The sequence below is a fragment of the Arachis ipaensis genome, chromosome B9 (assembly GCF_059453495.1).
Source record: "Arachis ipaensis isolate K30076 ecotype BB chromosome B9, ASM5945349v1, whole genome shotgun sequence".
In the NCBI taxonomy this organism is placed as follows: Eukaryota; Viridiplantae; Streptophyta; class Magnoliopsida; order Fabales; family Fabaceae; genus Arachis; species Arachis ipaensis.
Window position 1 is genome coordinate 67,972,673 of NC_142444.1, and position 17,138 is coordinate 67,989,810.

A 17,138-nucleotide genomic window follows, 5' to 3' on the forward strand; every position below is an offset into this window, starting at 1 on the left:
GGGCTAGTAGCTTTTTGCTTCTGACCAGTTTTGCCATCTCACTTTATCCTTTGAAGTTCAGAATGATTGGCATCCATACTCCATAGGAACTTAGAATTCAGATATTGTTATTGATTCTCCTAGTTCAGTATGTTGATTCTTGAATACAGCTACTTCATGAGTCTTGGCTGTGACCCTAAGCATCTTGTTTTCCAGTATTACCACCGGATACATAAATGCCACAGACACATAACTGGGTGAACCTTTTCAGATTGTGACTCAGCTTTGCTAGAGTCCCCAGTTAGAGGTGTCCAGAGTTCTTAAGCACACTCTTTTTGCTTTGCACCACGACTTTAACTGCTCAGTCTCAAGCTTTTCACTTGATACCTTCACGCCACAAGCACATGGTTAGGGACAGCTTGATTTAGCCGCTTAGGCCAGGATTTTATTCCTTTGGGCCCTCCTATCCATTAATGCTCAAAGCCTTAGATCCTTTTTACCCTTGCTTTTTAGTTTAAAGGGTTATTGGATTTTTCTGCTTGCTTTTTTCTTTTTCTTTCTTTTTCTTTTTTTTGCCCCCTTTTTTTGCAAGCTTTGTGTTTTTCACTGCTTTTTCTTGCTTCAAGAATCAATTTTATGATTTTTTAGATTATCAATAACATTTTTCCTTTTTCATTATTCTTTCAAGAGCCAACAATTTTAACGTTCATAAACTTCACTATAAAAAATATGCACTGTTTAGGCATTCATTCAGAAAACAAAAAGTATTGCCATCACATCAAAATAATTAAACTAATTTTAAGATAGAATTCAAAATTCATGTACTTCTTTTTCTTTTTCAGAAAATATTTTTCATTTAAGAAAGGTGAAAGATTCATGGGGCATTCATAGCTTTAAGACATAGACACTAAACACTAATGATCATGTAATAAAGACAAAAAATATAGACAGAACATAAGGCATAGAAACCGAAAAACTGAGAAATAAGAACAAGAAAATTAAAGAACGGGTCCACCTTAGTGACAGCGGCTAATTCTTCCTCTTGAAGATCCTATGGAGTGCTTTAGCTCCTCAATATCTCTTCCTTGCCTTTGTTGCTCCTCTCTCATGGCCTTTTGGTCCTCTCTGATTTCATTGAGGATAATGGAGTGCTCTTGGTGCTCCATCCTTAGTTGCTCCATGTTAGAACTCAAATCTCCTAAAGAGGTGTTGAGTTGCTCCCAATAGCCTTGTGGAGGAAAGTGTATCCCTTGAGGCATCTCAAGGATTTCTTGATGAGGAACTTTCTCATGCTCTTGTTGAGGTCCATGAGTGGGCTCTCTTGTTTGCTCCATCCTCTTCTTAGTGATGGGCTTGTCCTCTTCAATGAGGATGTCTTCCTCTATGACAATTCCTGCTGAATTGCATAGGTTACAGATGAGATAAGGAAAGGCTAACCTTGCCCAAGTGGAGGGCTTGTCAGCCACCTTGTATAATTCTAGAGGTATGATCTCATGAACTTCCACTTCCTTTCCAATCATGATACTATGGATCATGATAGCCCGATCCACAGTTACTTCGGACTGGTTGCTAGTAGGAATGATAGAGCGTTGGATGAACTCCAACCATCCCCTAGCCATAGGTTTGAGGTCAGGCCTTCTCAATTGAATCGGCTTGCCTTTTGAGTTTCTCTTTCATTGTGCTCCTTCCACACAAATGTCCGTGAGGACATGGTCCAACCTTTGATCAAAGTTGACTCTTCTAGTGAAAGGATGAGAATCTCCTCTCATTATTGGCAAGTTGAATGCCAACCTCACAGTTTCTAGAATGAAATCCAAGTATTTTTCCCGAACCATTGTGAGCTAATTCTTTGGGTTCAGGTTCACACTTTGATCATGGTTCTTAGTGATCCATGCATTAGCATAGAACTCTTGAACCATTAAGATTCCGACTTGTTGGATGGGGTTGGTGAGAGCTTCCTAACCTCTTCTTTGAACCTCACGTCGGATCTCCAGATATTCACTCTTTTTGAGCATGAAGGGGACCTCGGGGATCACCTTTTTCTTGGCTACAACTTCATAGAAGTGGTCTTGACGGATTTTTGAGATGAATCTCTCCATTTCCCATGACTCAGAGTTGGAATCAATTTCCTTCCCTTTCCTTTTTCTAGAGGTTCTCTGGCCTTAGGTGCCATTAATGGTTATGGAAAAATAAAAAGCAGAGCTTTTTCCCACACCAAACTTAAAAGGTTTGCTCATCCTCGAGCAAAAGAAGAAAGAAAGGAGGAGAAGAAGAAGAAATAGAGGGGATAGAGGGGTGTTTTGGATTCGGCCAAGGGGGTTTAAGTGTTTATGATGTGTGAAATTGAAGGTGGTAAGGAGAGGTATTTATAGGGTAAGAGTGAGAGGGAAGTCGTGTATGAAGGGGTTGGGTTTGGGAGGGAAATGTTTTTGAATTTGAATGGTGAGGTAGGTGGGGTTTTATGATGGGTTTTTGGGGAATAGTGGATGGATGTGAGTGGTGAAAAAATTATGGGGGAGAGGGTAGGACTTGATAGGTGAATGGTGTTTGGGGAATAGGTATTGATGTGATTGGTCAAGGGTATTTGGGGAAGAGTGTTATGGAAAGGTGTGAAGAGGAGAGAGAGTGAGTTGGGGTAGGTGAGAATCCTGTGGGATCCACAGATCCTGAGGTGTCAAGGAATTCTGGTCCCTGCACCTTTCTGGCGTTTAAACGCCCTCTGTGTGCCATTTCTGGCATTTAACGCCAACTCTGCTACCTTTTCTGGCGTTAAACGCCAGGCTGATGCCCTTTTCTGGCGTTTAACGCCAACCAAACACCCTTTTCTGGCGTTAAACGCCAGTCTGTCTGCCAATTCTGGCGTTTAACACCCAGAATACTGCCAGACTGGGCGTTAAATGCCCATTCTGCTATCCTTACTGGCGTTTAAATGCTAGTAAGCCTGTCCTCTAGGGTGTGCTATTTTTTATGCTATTTTTGTGACTTCACATGATCATCTACCTAAAGAAAACATAACATGGCAATGGAAAACAAATGTCTATAAATAATTATAATTAAATAACATTGGGTTGCCTCCCAATAAGCGCTTCTTTAATGTCAATAGCTTGACAGTGAGCTCTTAGAGAGCGTCACAAAGACTCAGAGCTTTAATGGTGGCCTCCCAGCACCAAACTTAGATGTTGAGTGTGGGGGCCTATTTGACTTTGTATTGAGAGAAGCTTTTCATGCTTCATCTCCATGGTTACAGAAGAAGATCATTGAGCCTTAAACACAAGGTAGTCCTCATTCAATTGAAGGACTAACTCTCCTCTGTCCACATCAATCACAGCCTTTGCTGTGGCTAGGAAAAGTCTTCCAAGGATAATGGATTCATCTTCATCCTTCCCAGTGTCTAGGATTATGAAGTCAGCAAGGATGTACAGGCCTTCAACCTTCACTAAGACATCCTCTACAAGTCCATAAGCCTATTTCATTGATTTGTCTGCCATCTCTAATGAGATTCTTGCAGCTTGTACCTCAAAGATCCCTAGTTTCTCCATTACAGAGAGTGGCATGAGGTTTATACCTGACCCCAGGTCACACAGAGCCTTCTCAAAGGTCATGGTGCCTATGGTATAGGGTATTAAGAATTTTTCGGGATCCGACTTCTTCTGAGGTAATTTCAGTTGAACCAAGGCATTCATTTCATTAGTGAGCAATGGAGGTTCATCCTCCCAAGTCTCATTACCAAATAACTTGGCATTCAGCTTCATAATTGCTCCTAGATACTGAGCAACTTGCTTTTCAACAATATCTTCATCCTCTTCAGAGGAGAAATACTCATTAGAGCTCATGAATGGAAACAGTAAGTTCAGTGGAATCTCTATGGTCTCTGTATGAGCCTCAGATTCCTTTGGTTCCTCAATAGGGAACTCCTTATTGGTCAGTGGATGTCCAGCAAGGTCTTCCTCACTGGAAATCACTGCCTTTTTACTCTCTCCAGGTTCGGCCACTTTGGATATAGTTATGGCCTTGCACTCTCTTTTGGGATTCTCTTCTGTATTGCTTGGGAGAGTACTAGGAGGAGTTTCAGTAACTCTTTTACTCAGTTGACCTACTTGTGCCTCCAAATTTCTGATAGAGGACCTTGTTTCAGTCATGAAACTGAGAGTGGTCTTAGATAGATCAGATATTATGGTTGCTAAGTCAGAGAGGCTCTGCTTAGAATTCTCTGTCTGTTGCTCAGAAGATGATAGAAAAGGCTTGCTATTTCCAAACCTATTTCTCCCACCATTATTATTATTGAAGCCTTGATTAGGCTTCTGCTGATCCTTCCATGAGAAATTAGGATGATTCCTCCATAAAGGATTATAGGTGTTTCCATAGGATTCCCACATGTGATTCACCTCTTCCATTGTAGGATTCTCAGGGTCATAAGCTTCTCCTTCAGAGGAGGCTTCTTTAGTACTGCCGGATGCAGCTTGCAATCCAGTCAGATTCTGAGAAATCATATTGACTTACTGAGTCAATATTTTATTCTGAGCCAATATGGCATTCAGAGTATCAATCTCAAGAACTCCTTTCTTTTGATTCATCCCATTATTCACAGGATTTCTTTCAGAAGTATACATGAACTGGTTATTTGCAACCATTTCAATGAGTTTCTGGGCTTCTGCAGGGGTTTTCTTTAGATGAAGAGATCCACCAGCAGAATGGTCCAATTATCTTGGACAATTCAGACAGACCATCATAGAATATACATAAGATGCTCCATTCTGAAAGCATACCAGAAGGACACCTTCTGATCAATTGCTTGTATCTTTCCCAAGCTTCATAGAGGGATTCACCTTCCTTCTGTCTAAAGGTTTGGACTTCCACTCTAAGCTTGCTCATCTTTTGAGGTGGAAAGAATTTGGCCAAGAAAGCATTGACCAACTTTTTCCAAGAGTTCATGCTTTCTTTAGGTTGTGAATCCATCTATATCCTAGCTCTGTCTCTCACAGCAAAAGGTAAAAGCACAAGTCTGTAGACCTCGGGATTAACCCCATTGGTCTTAGAAGTGTCACAGATTTGCAAGAATTCAGCTAAGAACTGATGAGGATCTTCCAATGGAAGTCCATGAAACTTGCAATTCTGCTGCATTAGAGAAACTAATTGAGGCTTAAGCTCAAAGTTGTTTGCTCCAATTGCAGGAATTGAGATGCTTCTTCCATAGAAGTCGGAAGTTGGTGTAGTAAAGTCACCAAGCATCTTCCTTGCATTTCCACTATTGTTGTTGGGTTCGGCTGCCATGTCTATTTCTTTTTTGGAAATTTCTGTAAGGTCCTCTCTGAAGTGTTGTGCTTTAGCTTCTCTTAGCTTCCTCTTCAGAGTCCTTTCAGGTTCAGGATCAGCTTCAACAAGAATGTCCTTATCCTTGTTCCTGCTTATATGAAAAAGAAGAGAACAGAAAAGAAGAGGAATATTCTATGTCACAGTATAGAGATTCCTTTATGTGAGTATAAGAATAGAAGAATAGAAGAATGAGGTAGAGAGAGAATAAGAGGAATTCGAACACAGAGAGAGGGAGAGGGTTCGAATTATGAGTAGAAGAGAAGTATCAGTAAATAATTAAATAAATAGAAAGAGATGAGAGAGAGAGTATTTGAATTTTAAAAAGAGGGAGAAGAAAAATATTTTTATTTTTATTTAATTAATTAAGTTAGAATTTGAAATTTAAGAAAAGAAATAAAATAAAATTAGAATTTAAAACAATTAGTTAATTAAAAAGAATTTTGAAAAAGTGTTTAGTTGTTTTCGAAAATTAGAAGTGGAAAAGTAATTAGGTGGTTTTGAAAAAGATAAAAAATAGTAAACTTTTTAAAATTAAAACAAACAAGTCAAGTGGTTAATCGAAAAAGATTTGAAAATAAATTTTGAAAAGATAAGATGTTAGAAAAAGATTTTGAAATTAAGTTTTGAAAAAGATATGATTGAAATTTATTTTGAAAAAGATTTGAAAAAGAAATTTAAAAAGATTTGATTTTGAAAATTAAAGTTGATTACTTGACTAACAAGAAACTAAAAGATATGATTCTAGAATTTAAAGATTGAACCTTTCTTAACAGGAAGGTATCAAACTTGAAATTTTTGAATCAAAACATTAAATATTAGCAATAATTTCAAAAATTATGAAATAAAATTAAGAGAAAGATTTTGAAAATTAATTAAAAAATTTTTAGAAAACATGAAAGAAAAATAAAAAAGATTTGATTTTTGAAAAAGATTTGAAAAGATAAAGTTTTTAAATTGAAATTTTGACTTGACTAACAAGAAACAACTAAATTTTGAAAATTTTTGACTAAGTCAACCCAAAATTTCAAAATTTATGAGTAAAATAAGGGAAATATATTATTTTTTATTTTTGAATTAATGAAGAAAGAGAAAAACAACAAAATGACACAAAGAAAGATATGCAAGACATCTTGAAGATACTAATAATTCGAAAATGCATATGAAAAATAAGAAAAGACACAAAACAAGAAAAATTAAAGATCAAATAAGGAAAATCATCAAGAACAACTTGAAGATCAAAGAAGAACACAATGCATGAATTTTCAAAAATTTAAGAAAATTAAAAAATGCAATTGACACCAAACTTAAAATTTGACACTAGACTCAAACAAGAAACACAAAATTTTTTTGGTTTTAATGGTTTTATTAATTTTTTTTCGAAAATAAAAATAAAAAGCTTAAACATAAAATAAAATTACCCAATCTAAGCAACAAGATGAACCATCAGTTGTCCAAACTCGAACAATCCCTAGTAACGGCGCCAAAAACTTGGTGCACGAAATTGTGATCACACTTTTCACAACCCCGCACAACTAACCAGCAAGTGCACTGGGTCGTCCAACTAATACCATACGTGAGTAAGGGTTGATCCCACGGAGATTGTCGGCTTGAAGCAAGCTATGGTCATCTTGTAAATCTTAGTCAGGTGGATTCAAATGGTTATGAGTTTTGATAATTATAAGATAAATAAAACGAAATAAAGATACTTATGTAATTCATTGGTCGGAATTTTAGATAAGCGTTTGGAGATGCTTCGTTGCTTTTGAACCTCTACTTTCCTACTGTCTTCATCCAACCATGCATGCTCCCTTCCATGGAAAGCTGTATGATCCTCTCGGATGAAAAATACCAGGTACGGTTTCTGCACGGCTAATCAACTGTCAGCTCTCGTCTCGGATGAAAAATACCAGGTACAGCTATCGCACGGCTAATCATCTGTCAGTTCTCACTAGCGTCGGAATAGGATCTCTCTATCCTTTTGCACACTGTCACTGCGCCCAACATTCACGAGTTTGAAGCTCGTCACAGTCATCCCTTCCCAGATCCTACTCGGAATACCACAGAGAAGGTTTAGACTTTCCGGATCTCAGGAATGCTGCCAATTGGTTCTAGCCTATACCACGAAGGTTCTAATCTCACGGACTCGGTCCGTGGATTAGAGACCCAAGAGAATATACTCCGTCTGTCGTCCAATTACTACGTTGAACATCATGTAGACCACTTTGTGGTTGTCAGGCACGCGAATCTTGGCTAAGCGAGTAACGAAGATAATGGGTAATTGTCACGGGTCACTCCTTCATTCTGACTTAACTGAATTAAGTACGAGAGTATATCTTGGAGAAGAAGTAAGCATGAATTGAAAGAGAAACAATAGTACTTGCATTAATTCATGAAGAATAGCAGAGCTCCGCACCTTAATCTATGAGGTGTAGAAACTCCACCGTAGAAAATACATAAGAGAAAAAGGTCTAGGCATGGCCGAATGGCCAACCTCCCAAATGTAACATAAGATGATGATCTTCAGGTTGTCTAAGGACTAAATGTCTAGAGATCTCTGAATACAATAGTAAAAAGTACTATTTATACTAAACTAGTTACTAGGGATTACAGAAAATAAGTAACTAAGTGCAGATAGTGCAGAAATCCACTTTTGGGGCCCACTTGGTGTGTGCTTGGGCTGAGCATTGAAGCTTTCACGTGCATAGGCCATTCTTGGAGTTAAACGCCAGCTTGGGTGCCAGTTTGGGCGTTTAACTCCAGTTCTGGTGCCAGTTCTGGCGTTTTACGCCAGAAAAGGGTCTCTAGCTGACCTTTAGATGCCAGTTTGGGCCATCAAATCTTGGGCAAAGTATGGACTATTATACATTGCTGGAAAGCCCAAGATGTCTACTTTCCAACGCAACTGAGTACGCGCCAATTAGGTATCTGTAGCTCCAGAAAATCGACTTCGAGTGTAGGAGGGTCAGAATCCAATAGCATCTGCAGTCCTTTCTCAGCTTCTGAATCAGATTTTTGCTCAGGTCCCTCAATTTCAGCCAGAAAATACCTGAAATCACAGAAAAACACAAAAACTCATAGTAAAGTCTAGAAATGTGATTTTTGCATAAAAACTAATAAAAATATAATAAAAAGTAACTAAAACATACTAAAAATTATGTAAAAATAATGCCGAAAAGGGTATAAATTATCCGCTCATCAGTACCTCCTTTGTCAGGTGGTAGTGGAAGTTTAAGGACCTTGATAATCATGTAATACTTCTCTAACCTCATTACTAATTCACCTCTCTCAGCATCAGAGAGGTTTCTTCCAGTAGAGAGAGACCATTGCTCCAAAACCTCAGCAAAAAGGAATATTGATTTGCATCTTTTTAGAGCCTTCCAAGGATTATGAGCAGTGCTCATCTTTGGTCCCCTTTTGGGGAATCTGAGGGTGTGGTACTTCAGGCTTCCTTCCCATAAGAGGGGTGTGCAACAATGTGCTTCCAACCTCTTCTTGAGTTAGTTCCTCAATAGTGTGTACCACCTTAGGCTCAGCCTCCTTGGTCCTAATCAGGGCCTTGCACTCTTCTCTTGGATTCACCTCTGTGTCTCTTAGAAGAGTGTTAGGGTGTCTCTACAGTTTCTGAGGAAGGTTCCTTTGAATGGTTGCACTGCACTCCTTAGTAAGCACCACTGTCTCTACTTCCCTCCAATCCCTCTTGTTATTCAGTATTTTCTTCATGAACTTAGCATATGAAAGCATTTGTTCTGGTGCCTTTGCAAAGGGGATTTTAATCTCCAGCTTCTTGAAAGCTTTTAAGAATTTGGCAAATTGCCTATCCTTTTCTACTTTCTGGAGTCTTTGAGGGCATGGTAACTTGGCCTTGTGCTCAAGAGCCATGAGTGGTTGATGAGCGGATATTTTATACGCTTTTTAACATCATTTTCATATAGTTTTTAACATGTTTTGTCTAAGTTTTATTAAGTTTTCATAGGTTTTAGTGCAAAATTTACATTTTTGGATTCTACTTTTAGTTTGTGTATTTTTATGCAATTTCAGGTATTTTCTGGCTGAAATTGAGGAGCTGGAGCAAAAGTTAGCAAAAGTCTGATTCAGAGACAGAGAAAGCACTCTAGATGCTGTCCGGATCTGACCTCCTTGCACTCGAAAGAGCTTTCCTAGAGCTACAAAATTCCAAATGGAGCGTTCTCATTGGCTTGGAAAGATAACTTCCAGAAATGTATAATAGTCATGGTTCTGAAAACCGAACCGGACTGGCCAATTCAACCGGAAAAATTGGGAACCGGTCCCCTAGCCGGTCCAGGTATCGTCGAAAACCATTTGGCAAAAAACCGGTGGAAGAACCAGTCGAACCGGCGGTTAACCGGTGAACCGGGAGAATCGTCCGGTTTTTTGGCAGTTTTTTGGTTTGAAATCAGAGATGCTAAACGACGTCGTTTGGGCTATTTAAAAAAAAAAAAAAAGGAGAAAACGGCAAAAGCAAAACGCGTAACCCTAAATCCCTAATAATCACAATCAGTTTTCAGTTTCCCCTTTCCAATTTCCAGAAACCATTCTTCACCACCAAGCTCCAGATTCCAGAAATCACCCAAAGAAGCAGTTCACCACTGAGCCACCCACAGCAGCGACGACGTTGAGGGCCGCAACCACCACCGCGTCCTGCTTCTCGCCGAGCCTGCCTCCTCATTCGCCGTTGCCGAACGTCCCCGACACCGCGTCCTCACTCGCCGCCGGTAAGACCCTGTTCTTGATTTATTTGCTGCCTTTTGAGTTCTGAACTTCTGATTATGATTTATGAGCTGCCTTCTGAGTTCTTGATTTATTTGCTGCCTTCTGAATTCTGAACTTCTGATTATGATTTATTTGCTGCCTTCTGAGTTCTTGTTTTATTTGTTTGCGATTTTGCTGCCTTCTGATTTTTTTTTTTTTACTGATTTCGATTTATTTGCTGCCTTCTTGATTTTGATTTTCTGATCTCGCCTCCTTCTGAATCTGAGGTTTTGTGCTTAATTTTTTACTGATTTCGATTTATTTGCTGCTTGCTTGATTTACTGATTTCGATTTATTTTGCTGTCTTCTTGAATTTGTTTGCTGCTTCATGATTTTTTGTTTACTACTTCATGATTTATTTTGCTGCCTTCTTGAATTTGTTTACTGCTTCATGATTTTTTGTTTACTGCTTCATGATTTATTTTGCTGCCTTCTTGAATTTGTTTGCTGCTGCTTGAATTTGTTTGCTGCTTCTTGAATTAGTTATTTATTCATGGTTTTCTGAAGTTATTTTCTGGTCTTTGAATTTTTTATTGTTACAGATGGAACAATCACAAAGTAACCCACAGTCACAAGATAATGCTGTTCAAGATTCTCAAACTGGTTCATCCAGAGGTAAATCTGATCCAGCTTGGCAATATTTTACAGTGAAGTATGACAAGAATAACAAGGCTCAATATACTTGTATTTTCTGCTTGAATACTTACAATGGAGGGGGGATATATAGAATGAAATATCATCTTGCAAAAATTCTTAGAGAAATTAATTATTTCTTTTCAATGTAGAACATTATGGGTTCATCATTATGTGCGCTTTTTTTTTTGTTTAGTTATAAACTTTGATGTTTGAAGTTGTTTGTGAACCTCTAATATTAAGTAATGGATAATTTATTATGTAAAATTTTAAATTTTATTAAGTTAGAAATTATTGAGTTTATATATTTAAAATTATTTTTAGGTTTTTTAATAATTTTATTTAATATTTAATTAAACCGGTTGAACCCCGGTTGAACCCCGGTCGAACCAGTGAACCATTGAACCAGTGACCTCACCGGTTTTTTGACCGGTCCGATTCTCGTAACCTTGATAATAGTTCATACTTTGCTTCAGATTAGAATGCCCAAAACTGGCGTCCAACGCCAGCCTCCTGCCCCATTCCAGGCGTCCAGCGCCCAAAGGAGGAGACCAGCATCCAAACGTGCAAAGAGGACCCCCTAGCCAGCGTTCAATGCCCTAGAGACCTCATAGCATATGGATCTCATCAAATCTCAGCCCAAACACTCATCAAGTGGGCGCCATAAGTGGATTTTAGCACTAAAAAGACTATTTACCCTCCTTATGTAATCCTTAGTCATTAGTTTAGTATTTAAGGGATATTTTACATAATCATACAGAGCTTTATGCCATATTTTTTATCACTGTGTTTCCTATCAGTATGAGTTTCTAAACTTCCTAGGTTGAGGGGAGGAGCCCTGCTGAGTTTTATGGATTAATAAAAGTATTACTGTTTCTCTTCAATCCGTTTTTGATTTGATTCTAAGATGTATTTTCGTTCTTCAACATGATGAACGGGATGACCCGTGACAATCATCTTTGTTCTTCATACTAAGACCGCGTGCCTGACAACCACCCGTGTTCTTCTTAGGTTCGTGTGACTACTTAAGTGAAAAGCATTGAACCGCCAGCTTGACTATACATCTCTTAGACGGCTAATCCATGACTTCGTTGGGAACTTCTCGAGACATCAGTTCAGCCGAGGTATGGGGAGATTAGGGTCTCTATGGTAGAGGCTAGAACCAAGGCGCAGCATCCTCTGATTCGGAAGATTCGACCTTGTCTGTGGCATTTTGAGTAGGATCACCAAAGAGAATGGACTGCAGAAGCTTCACCCTCAATCAGAATGGATCTACACTAACCCTGGGGTTCAGATCTGGAGGAGTATTGGCAGCTGCTCAAACCAGCGTCAATCACATACAGCCTGCCATTGAAGAAATCATTCACAATTGTAGAAGACAGTAAGACGAGAGTTAATGCTGAAGGACAAAGCAACTCCAAGCATTAACCACCTTCTTATCATAGTTTACACGACTTCTGAGTTCTGATCACCCTTTTTCATTCCTTTTATGATTTTAACCAAATTCAATCCAATAACTCTTCTATCCGCCTAACTAAGATCTGCAAGATAACCATAGCTTGCTTCAAACCATAATCCTTGTGGGATCAACCCTGACTCGCTCAGGTATTACTTGGACAACCCAGTGCACTTGCTGGTTCAGCTGTACGAAGCGTGGGGATTCGTGCACCAGTGGTGCAAGTTGAGTGTCCATAGTTCCTAAAGAAGGGTTACCAACTTGCTTAGGAGAGCTGTTCAGAACACTTACACGTGTCTGGTCTCCCTGTATCTGGCGTTCAACACCTGGGATAACCCCTTCTGGGCGTTGGATTCCCATGCCATCCCTTTCTGGGCGTTCAATGCCCCTGATGGTACCCTGGGCTGTAGCTTGTTCATCTTCTGCCATTTCTTCCTTTCCTTGCCTCTTACTGTTCTGAGGCTGGGTGTTCAGGGTACTCCCTAATCGGATAGGTTGGCACTCTTCTCTTATCTGTTCAGACAAGAGCTGTTTAGCCTGGTTCAACCGCGCTTCCATATTCTTGCTAGAGGCTTGGGTCTTTTGCACTGCTTCTTGCAAGTTTAGCACTTGTTGTGTGAGAAAGTGCAGCTGCTGGGTTAACGACTCACTTTGCTTAGGAGGGTCTGATTTAGTGGACACTGTCTTGACCTCTCCCTTTATTGAAGTCTCACTAGATGAGTACAGATGCTGATTGCTGGCAACTATCTCAATGAGTTCTTGAGCTTCCTCAATTGTCATTCTCATGTTGATTGAACCACCAGCAGAATGGTCTAAGGACATCTTAGCCATATCTGTGAGTCCGTAATAGAAGATGTCTAACTTTACCCATTCTAAAAATATTTTAGTAGGGCATTTCCGTAGCATCATCCTGTATCTCCCCCAAGCATCGTAAAGAGACTCGTTAACTTCTTGTTTGAAGTCTTGAATGTTTAGTCTTAACTGGGTTAGCTTCTTTGGTGGAAATTATTGATTCAAGAACTTATCCACCAGTTGACTCCATGTTTTCAAGCTTGATTTGGGTTGATTATCTAACCACCTCTTTACTTGGCCTTTTACAGCAAATGGAAAGAGCAACAACCTGTAGATATCCTGGTCTACTTCGCTAGTTCTTATGGTTTTAGCTATCTGCAAGAATTCAGCAAGGAATTTTGCGAGCTCTTCTTGTGGAAGTCCCTGAAACGGGCAGTTTTGCTGCACTAGAAAGATCAACTCAGGGTTCAGCTCAAAATGAGCTACTCCAATAAGAGGTATACCAATACTCCTTCCATAAAAGTCAAAAGTGGGAGCTGTATAAGACTCCAAAGTTCTTCTGGGTTGTGCATCTCCCTCTAGATCCATAGTGCATTTTTCCTGTTCTAGATACATAGACAAGAGACAAAAAAAAGTGGGAGTCTCTATGTCAGAGTATAGAGAGCTCCCAGTGAGAAACTCAAGAAGAAACAAAAAATAATTTGAAAAATAAAAAAATTATTTTTGAAATTTTGAAAAATTTTAAAAACCGTTTAGAAAAAGAAATTTTTGAAATTCAAAAAGAAAGAGAAAACACCAAAGAAACACCAAACTTTAAAAATTTAAAATAAGATAAAACAAGTAACTAACTAACTAAGAAGATTTGGAAATGAATAAAAGATTTAACTTTTGAAAATTTCAAATTAAAGAGAGAAAGTCAAAGGAAGATCTTGAAATTTAAAAATTGAAAGAAAAAGTCAAATAAGGAAAGATAAGATTAGAAAGATTTTGAAAAGATTTTGAATTTAAATTTTGAAATTAGAAATTTAAATTTTGAAATTTGAATTTTAAAACTTGAAATTTGAAAATTTGAATTTTGAAATCTTGAAGTTTGAAAATTGAACTTGAATTAAGATAAAATAAGAATTTGAAATTTGAATTTTAAAATTTGAATTTCAAAGAAAGATAAAAAGATAAGATAAATATCTAAAAAGATAACAAGATAAACACTACAAGATAACTATCAAGACACCAAACTTAAATTTTGAAATTAAATAAAAATAAGATAACAAGAAATTTTAAATTTTAAATTTTTGAAATTTGAATTTAAAGCAAAATAAGATAAGATTTTTTTTTGAAATTCAAAGAAAGATAAAAAAAAGATAAGATAAAGATTTGAAAAAAAGATTAATAAGATAAATAAGAAAATTTTAAATTTTGAAAAGATAAGCAAAAAGATAACTAATTAGGACCAAACTTAAAAATTTTTAAATTCAAATAAAGATAAGATAAAGATTTTAAATTCAAATAAAGACACGATAAAGATTTTAAGAAAGTAATTAAAAGTTTTCGAAAATTAAAGATAAGATTTTTTTAAGAATTTTCGAAATTTTAAAAAGATAAAGAAACACAAAAGACACACCAAACTAAAATACTTTCAAAACTTTAAAGGACAAATACTAAAAGACACCAAACTTAAAAATTTTGAAATCAACCAAGAAAATTCACTAAGAACAATTCGAACATGAAGAAGGGAAAATAAGAACACCTTGAAAAATTTAAAGAAAAAGATAAAAATAGAGGGGACACCAAACTTAAAAACTGACACAAGACTCAGACAAAAGACAAAGATTACTAAAGAAAAGAAAAAGTATTGAGAAATTTTTGAAAAGCAAAATAAAACATACAAACAAAAAAGCAAATAAACCATAAAGAATACCTAATCTAAGTAACAAGATAGTCCGGTAGTTTGTCAAACTCGAACAATCCCCGACAACGGTGCCAAAAACTTAGTGCACAAAATTGACTCCGCAATATTCGCACAGATAGACTGGCAAGTGCACTGGGTCATCCAAGTAATACCTCAGGTGAGTGAGGGTCGATCCCACGGAGATTATTGGTTTGAACAAGCAATGGCTATCTTGTAGATCTTAGTCAGACAGATATAAGATATAGTTATTGTGGAAAAACGCATAAAAATAGAATAAATAAAGTATTACTAGATAGATGTGAAATCAATTGATAAGAGAACAGTTGAGGCTTTGGAGATGCTTCCTCCTTCTAGATAAACTTTTCTCACTGTCTACTTCAATTTCTGATGATTCATTCCATGGTAGGCTGTAAATGACTGACGCCAAGTCAGTGGTCATTAATATCCTCTGCTTCAGATCAAACGCTAGGTCAGTGGTCATCCAATCTGAACGGGGGTGAAGCTCTAGCAGTCCATTCCCTTGGTGATCCTACTCAAAACGTCACAGACAAGGTCAGATCTTCCGGATCAGAGAATGACGCCTCACGATTCTAACCTATACCACAAAGACCCTAATCGCACCATACCTCGGCTGAACTGATGTCTCCAAATCTCCAACGAAGTCGTGGATTAGCCATCTAAGAGATGTATAATCAAGCTTGTGGTTTAGTACTATCCCGTTAAGGACTCGCAAGATCCCATGTAGAATAGGGATGACGGTCAAGTTATACTCCCAATTCATTAGGATGAAGAACGAAGATACATCTTAGAATGGAATCAAACATAGATTGAAATAGAACAATGATATTATTAATCCATAAGAATAAGCAAAGCTTCTAACCTTAACCTAGGAGGTTAGTGACTCAGACTGTACAATAATGTTCGAAAGTAAAAGAGTGGGAAGAAGATCCTAAACAAGGGTGATCTTCTCCTTTAAATACTAATCTAATACTTAAGGATTACAAAATTAAGATAGACTGGACTCTTAGTGCTAAAATCCACTTCTTGGGCCCACTTGGTGAGTATTTGGGCTGAGCTTGGGGTGTAATCACGAGCTGGGACTCCCCTTGGGGCGTTGAACACCAGCCTTGGTCCTTTGTGGGCGTCCAAACACCAAGCTACTCCCTTTTGGGCGTTGAACGCCATAAAGGGGGTGATAGTTGGGTGTTCAACGCCCGTTTTGGGCCTTTATTTCCAAAGACAAGTAAGGACTATTATATATTGCTAAAAATCCCTGGAAGTTAGCTTTCTAATGCCATTGAGAGCGCGCCATTTGTACCTCTGTAGCTCCAGAAATGCTGGTTTGAATCTGACAGCATTTGTAGTCCTTTCTCAGCATATGAATCAGACTTTTCCAAAACTTGCTAGAATCACCCAAAAATCACCTAAAAGCATAGAAAAACTACAAAAATTCAAAGTAGCATCCGAAAAGTGATTTTTACACTAGAACCTACCAAAACTTGATAAAACTTAACAAAACATAACTAAAAACAATAAGAAAATAGTGCTAAAAAGTGTATATAATATCCGCTCATCAGTTTGCTTCTTACTCTTCCACCTAACGAGAGAGTTCCCAAGCATGAAGCAATAACTGGAAACGGAACAATGAGTATCGGCACAGGTAGTCCAGTAAGCGTCACAAATATGGTGAGATGCAGATTAGAAGTAGAAGAGAAGAATAGACTAGTTGCAGGTCTGTCCTTTAAATATTGGAGTATACGAAAAGTAGCCTGTAAGTGAGAAGTGGTTGCAAAGCCCAAAAATTGGCTCAAACGTGCCACAGCATAAGAGATATCGGGTCTAGTGTTTGTGAGGTATAGGAGTCGTCCGATGAGCTATCTGTAAGTAGTGTTGTCCGTTAAAATGGTACCGGATTCCTTCGAGAGTTTCTGACTATAATCAAAAGGAGTGGAGATAGGCTTGCAATCTAGATAACCAAAATCCTTGAGAAGGTCCATGACATACTTCCGCTGATAAATGTGAATTCCAGAGTTAGAGCGTGCTACTTCCATTCCCAAGAAGTACTTGAGATCACCAAGATCCTTTATTTTGAACTTGTCATCCAAAATTTGCTTGATGGAATTGATTTTGCCAATGTTATACCCAGTTAAAACCAGGTCATCAATATATACTAGAATGACATTAATGCTTTTGGATTGTTTCTTCATGAAGAAGGAATGATCATAAAAAACTTCTTATAACCAGTATCAACAAGAGTCTGAGTGTGCTTAATGTTCCATTGTTTTC

The 17,138-nt window shown here is 37.9% G+C and overlaps 1 protein-coding gene and 1 non-coding gene across 2 annotated transcripts; one reads left to right on the plus strand and one right to left on the minus strand.

Moving 5' to 3' along the window:
• Positions 1–4,737: 4,737 nt before the first annotated feature.
• LOC148544957 (small nucleolar RNA R71) lies at positions 4,738–4,845 on the plus strand. The gene has a single exon (XR_015900810.1). It is a non-coding gene; the product is annotated as a small nucleolar RNA R71 (small nucleolar RNA).
• Positions 4,846–13,156: 8,311 nt separating this feature from the next.
• Positions 13,157–13,531, minus strand: LOC148544958 (uncharacterized). Its single transcript, XM_088499018.1, has one exon. The coding sequence runs from the start codon at positions 13,529–13,531 to the stop codon at positions 13,157–13,159; it is 375 nt and encodes a 124-aa protein (XP_088355144.1).
• Between the last annotated feature and the right edge of the window lie 3,607 nt (positions 13,532–17,138).

Coding starts and splice junctions, on each gene's coding strand:
- LOC148544958 (XM_088499018.1), bottom strand. CDS start 13,531: ATGGATCTAGAGGGAGATGCACAACCCAGAAGAACTTTGGAGTCTTAT.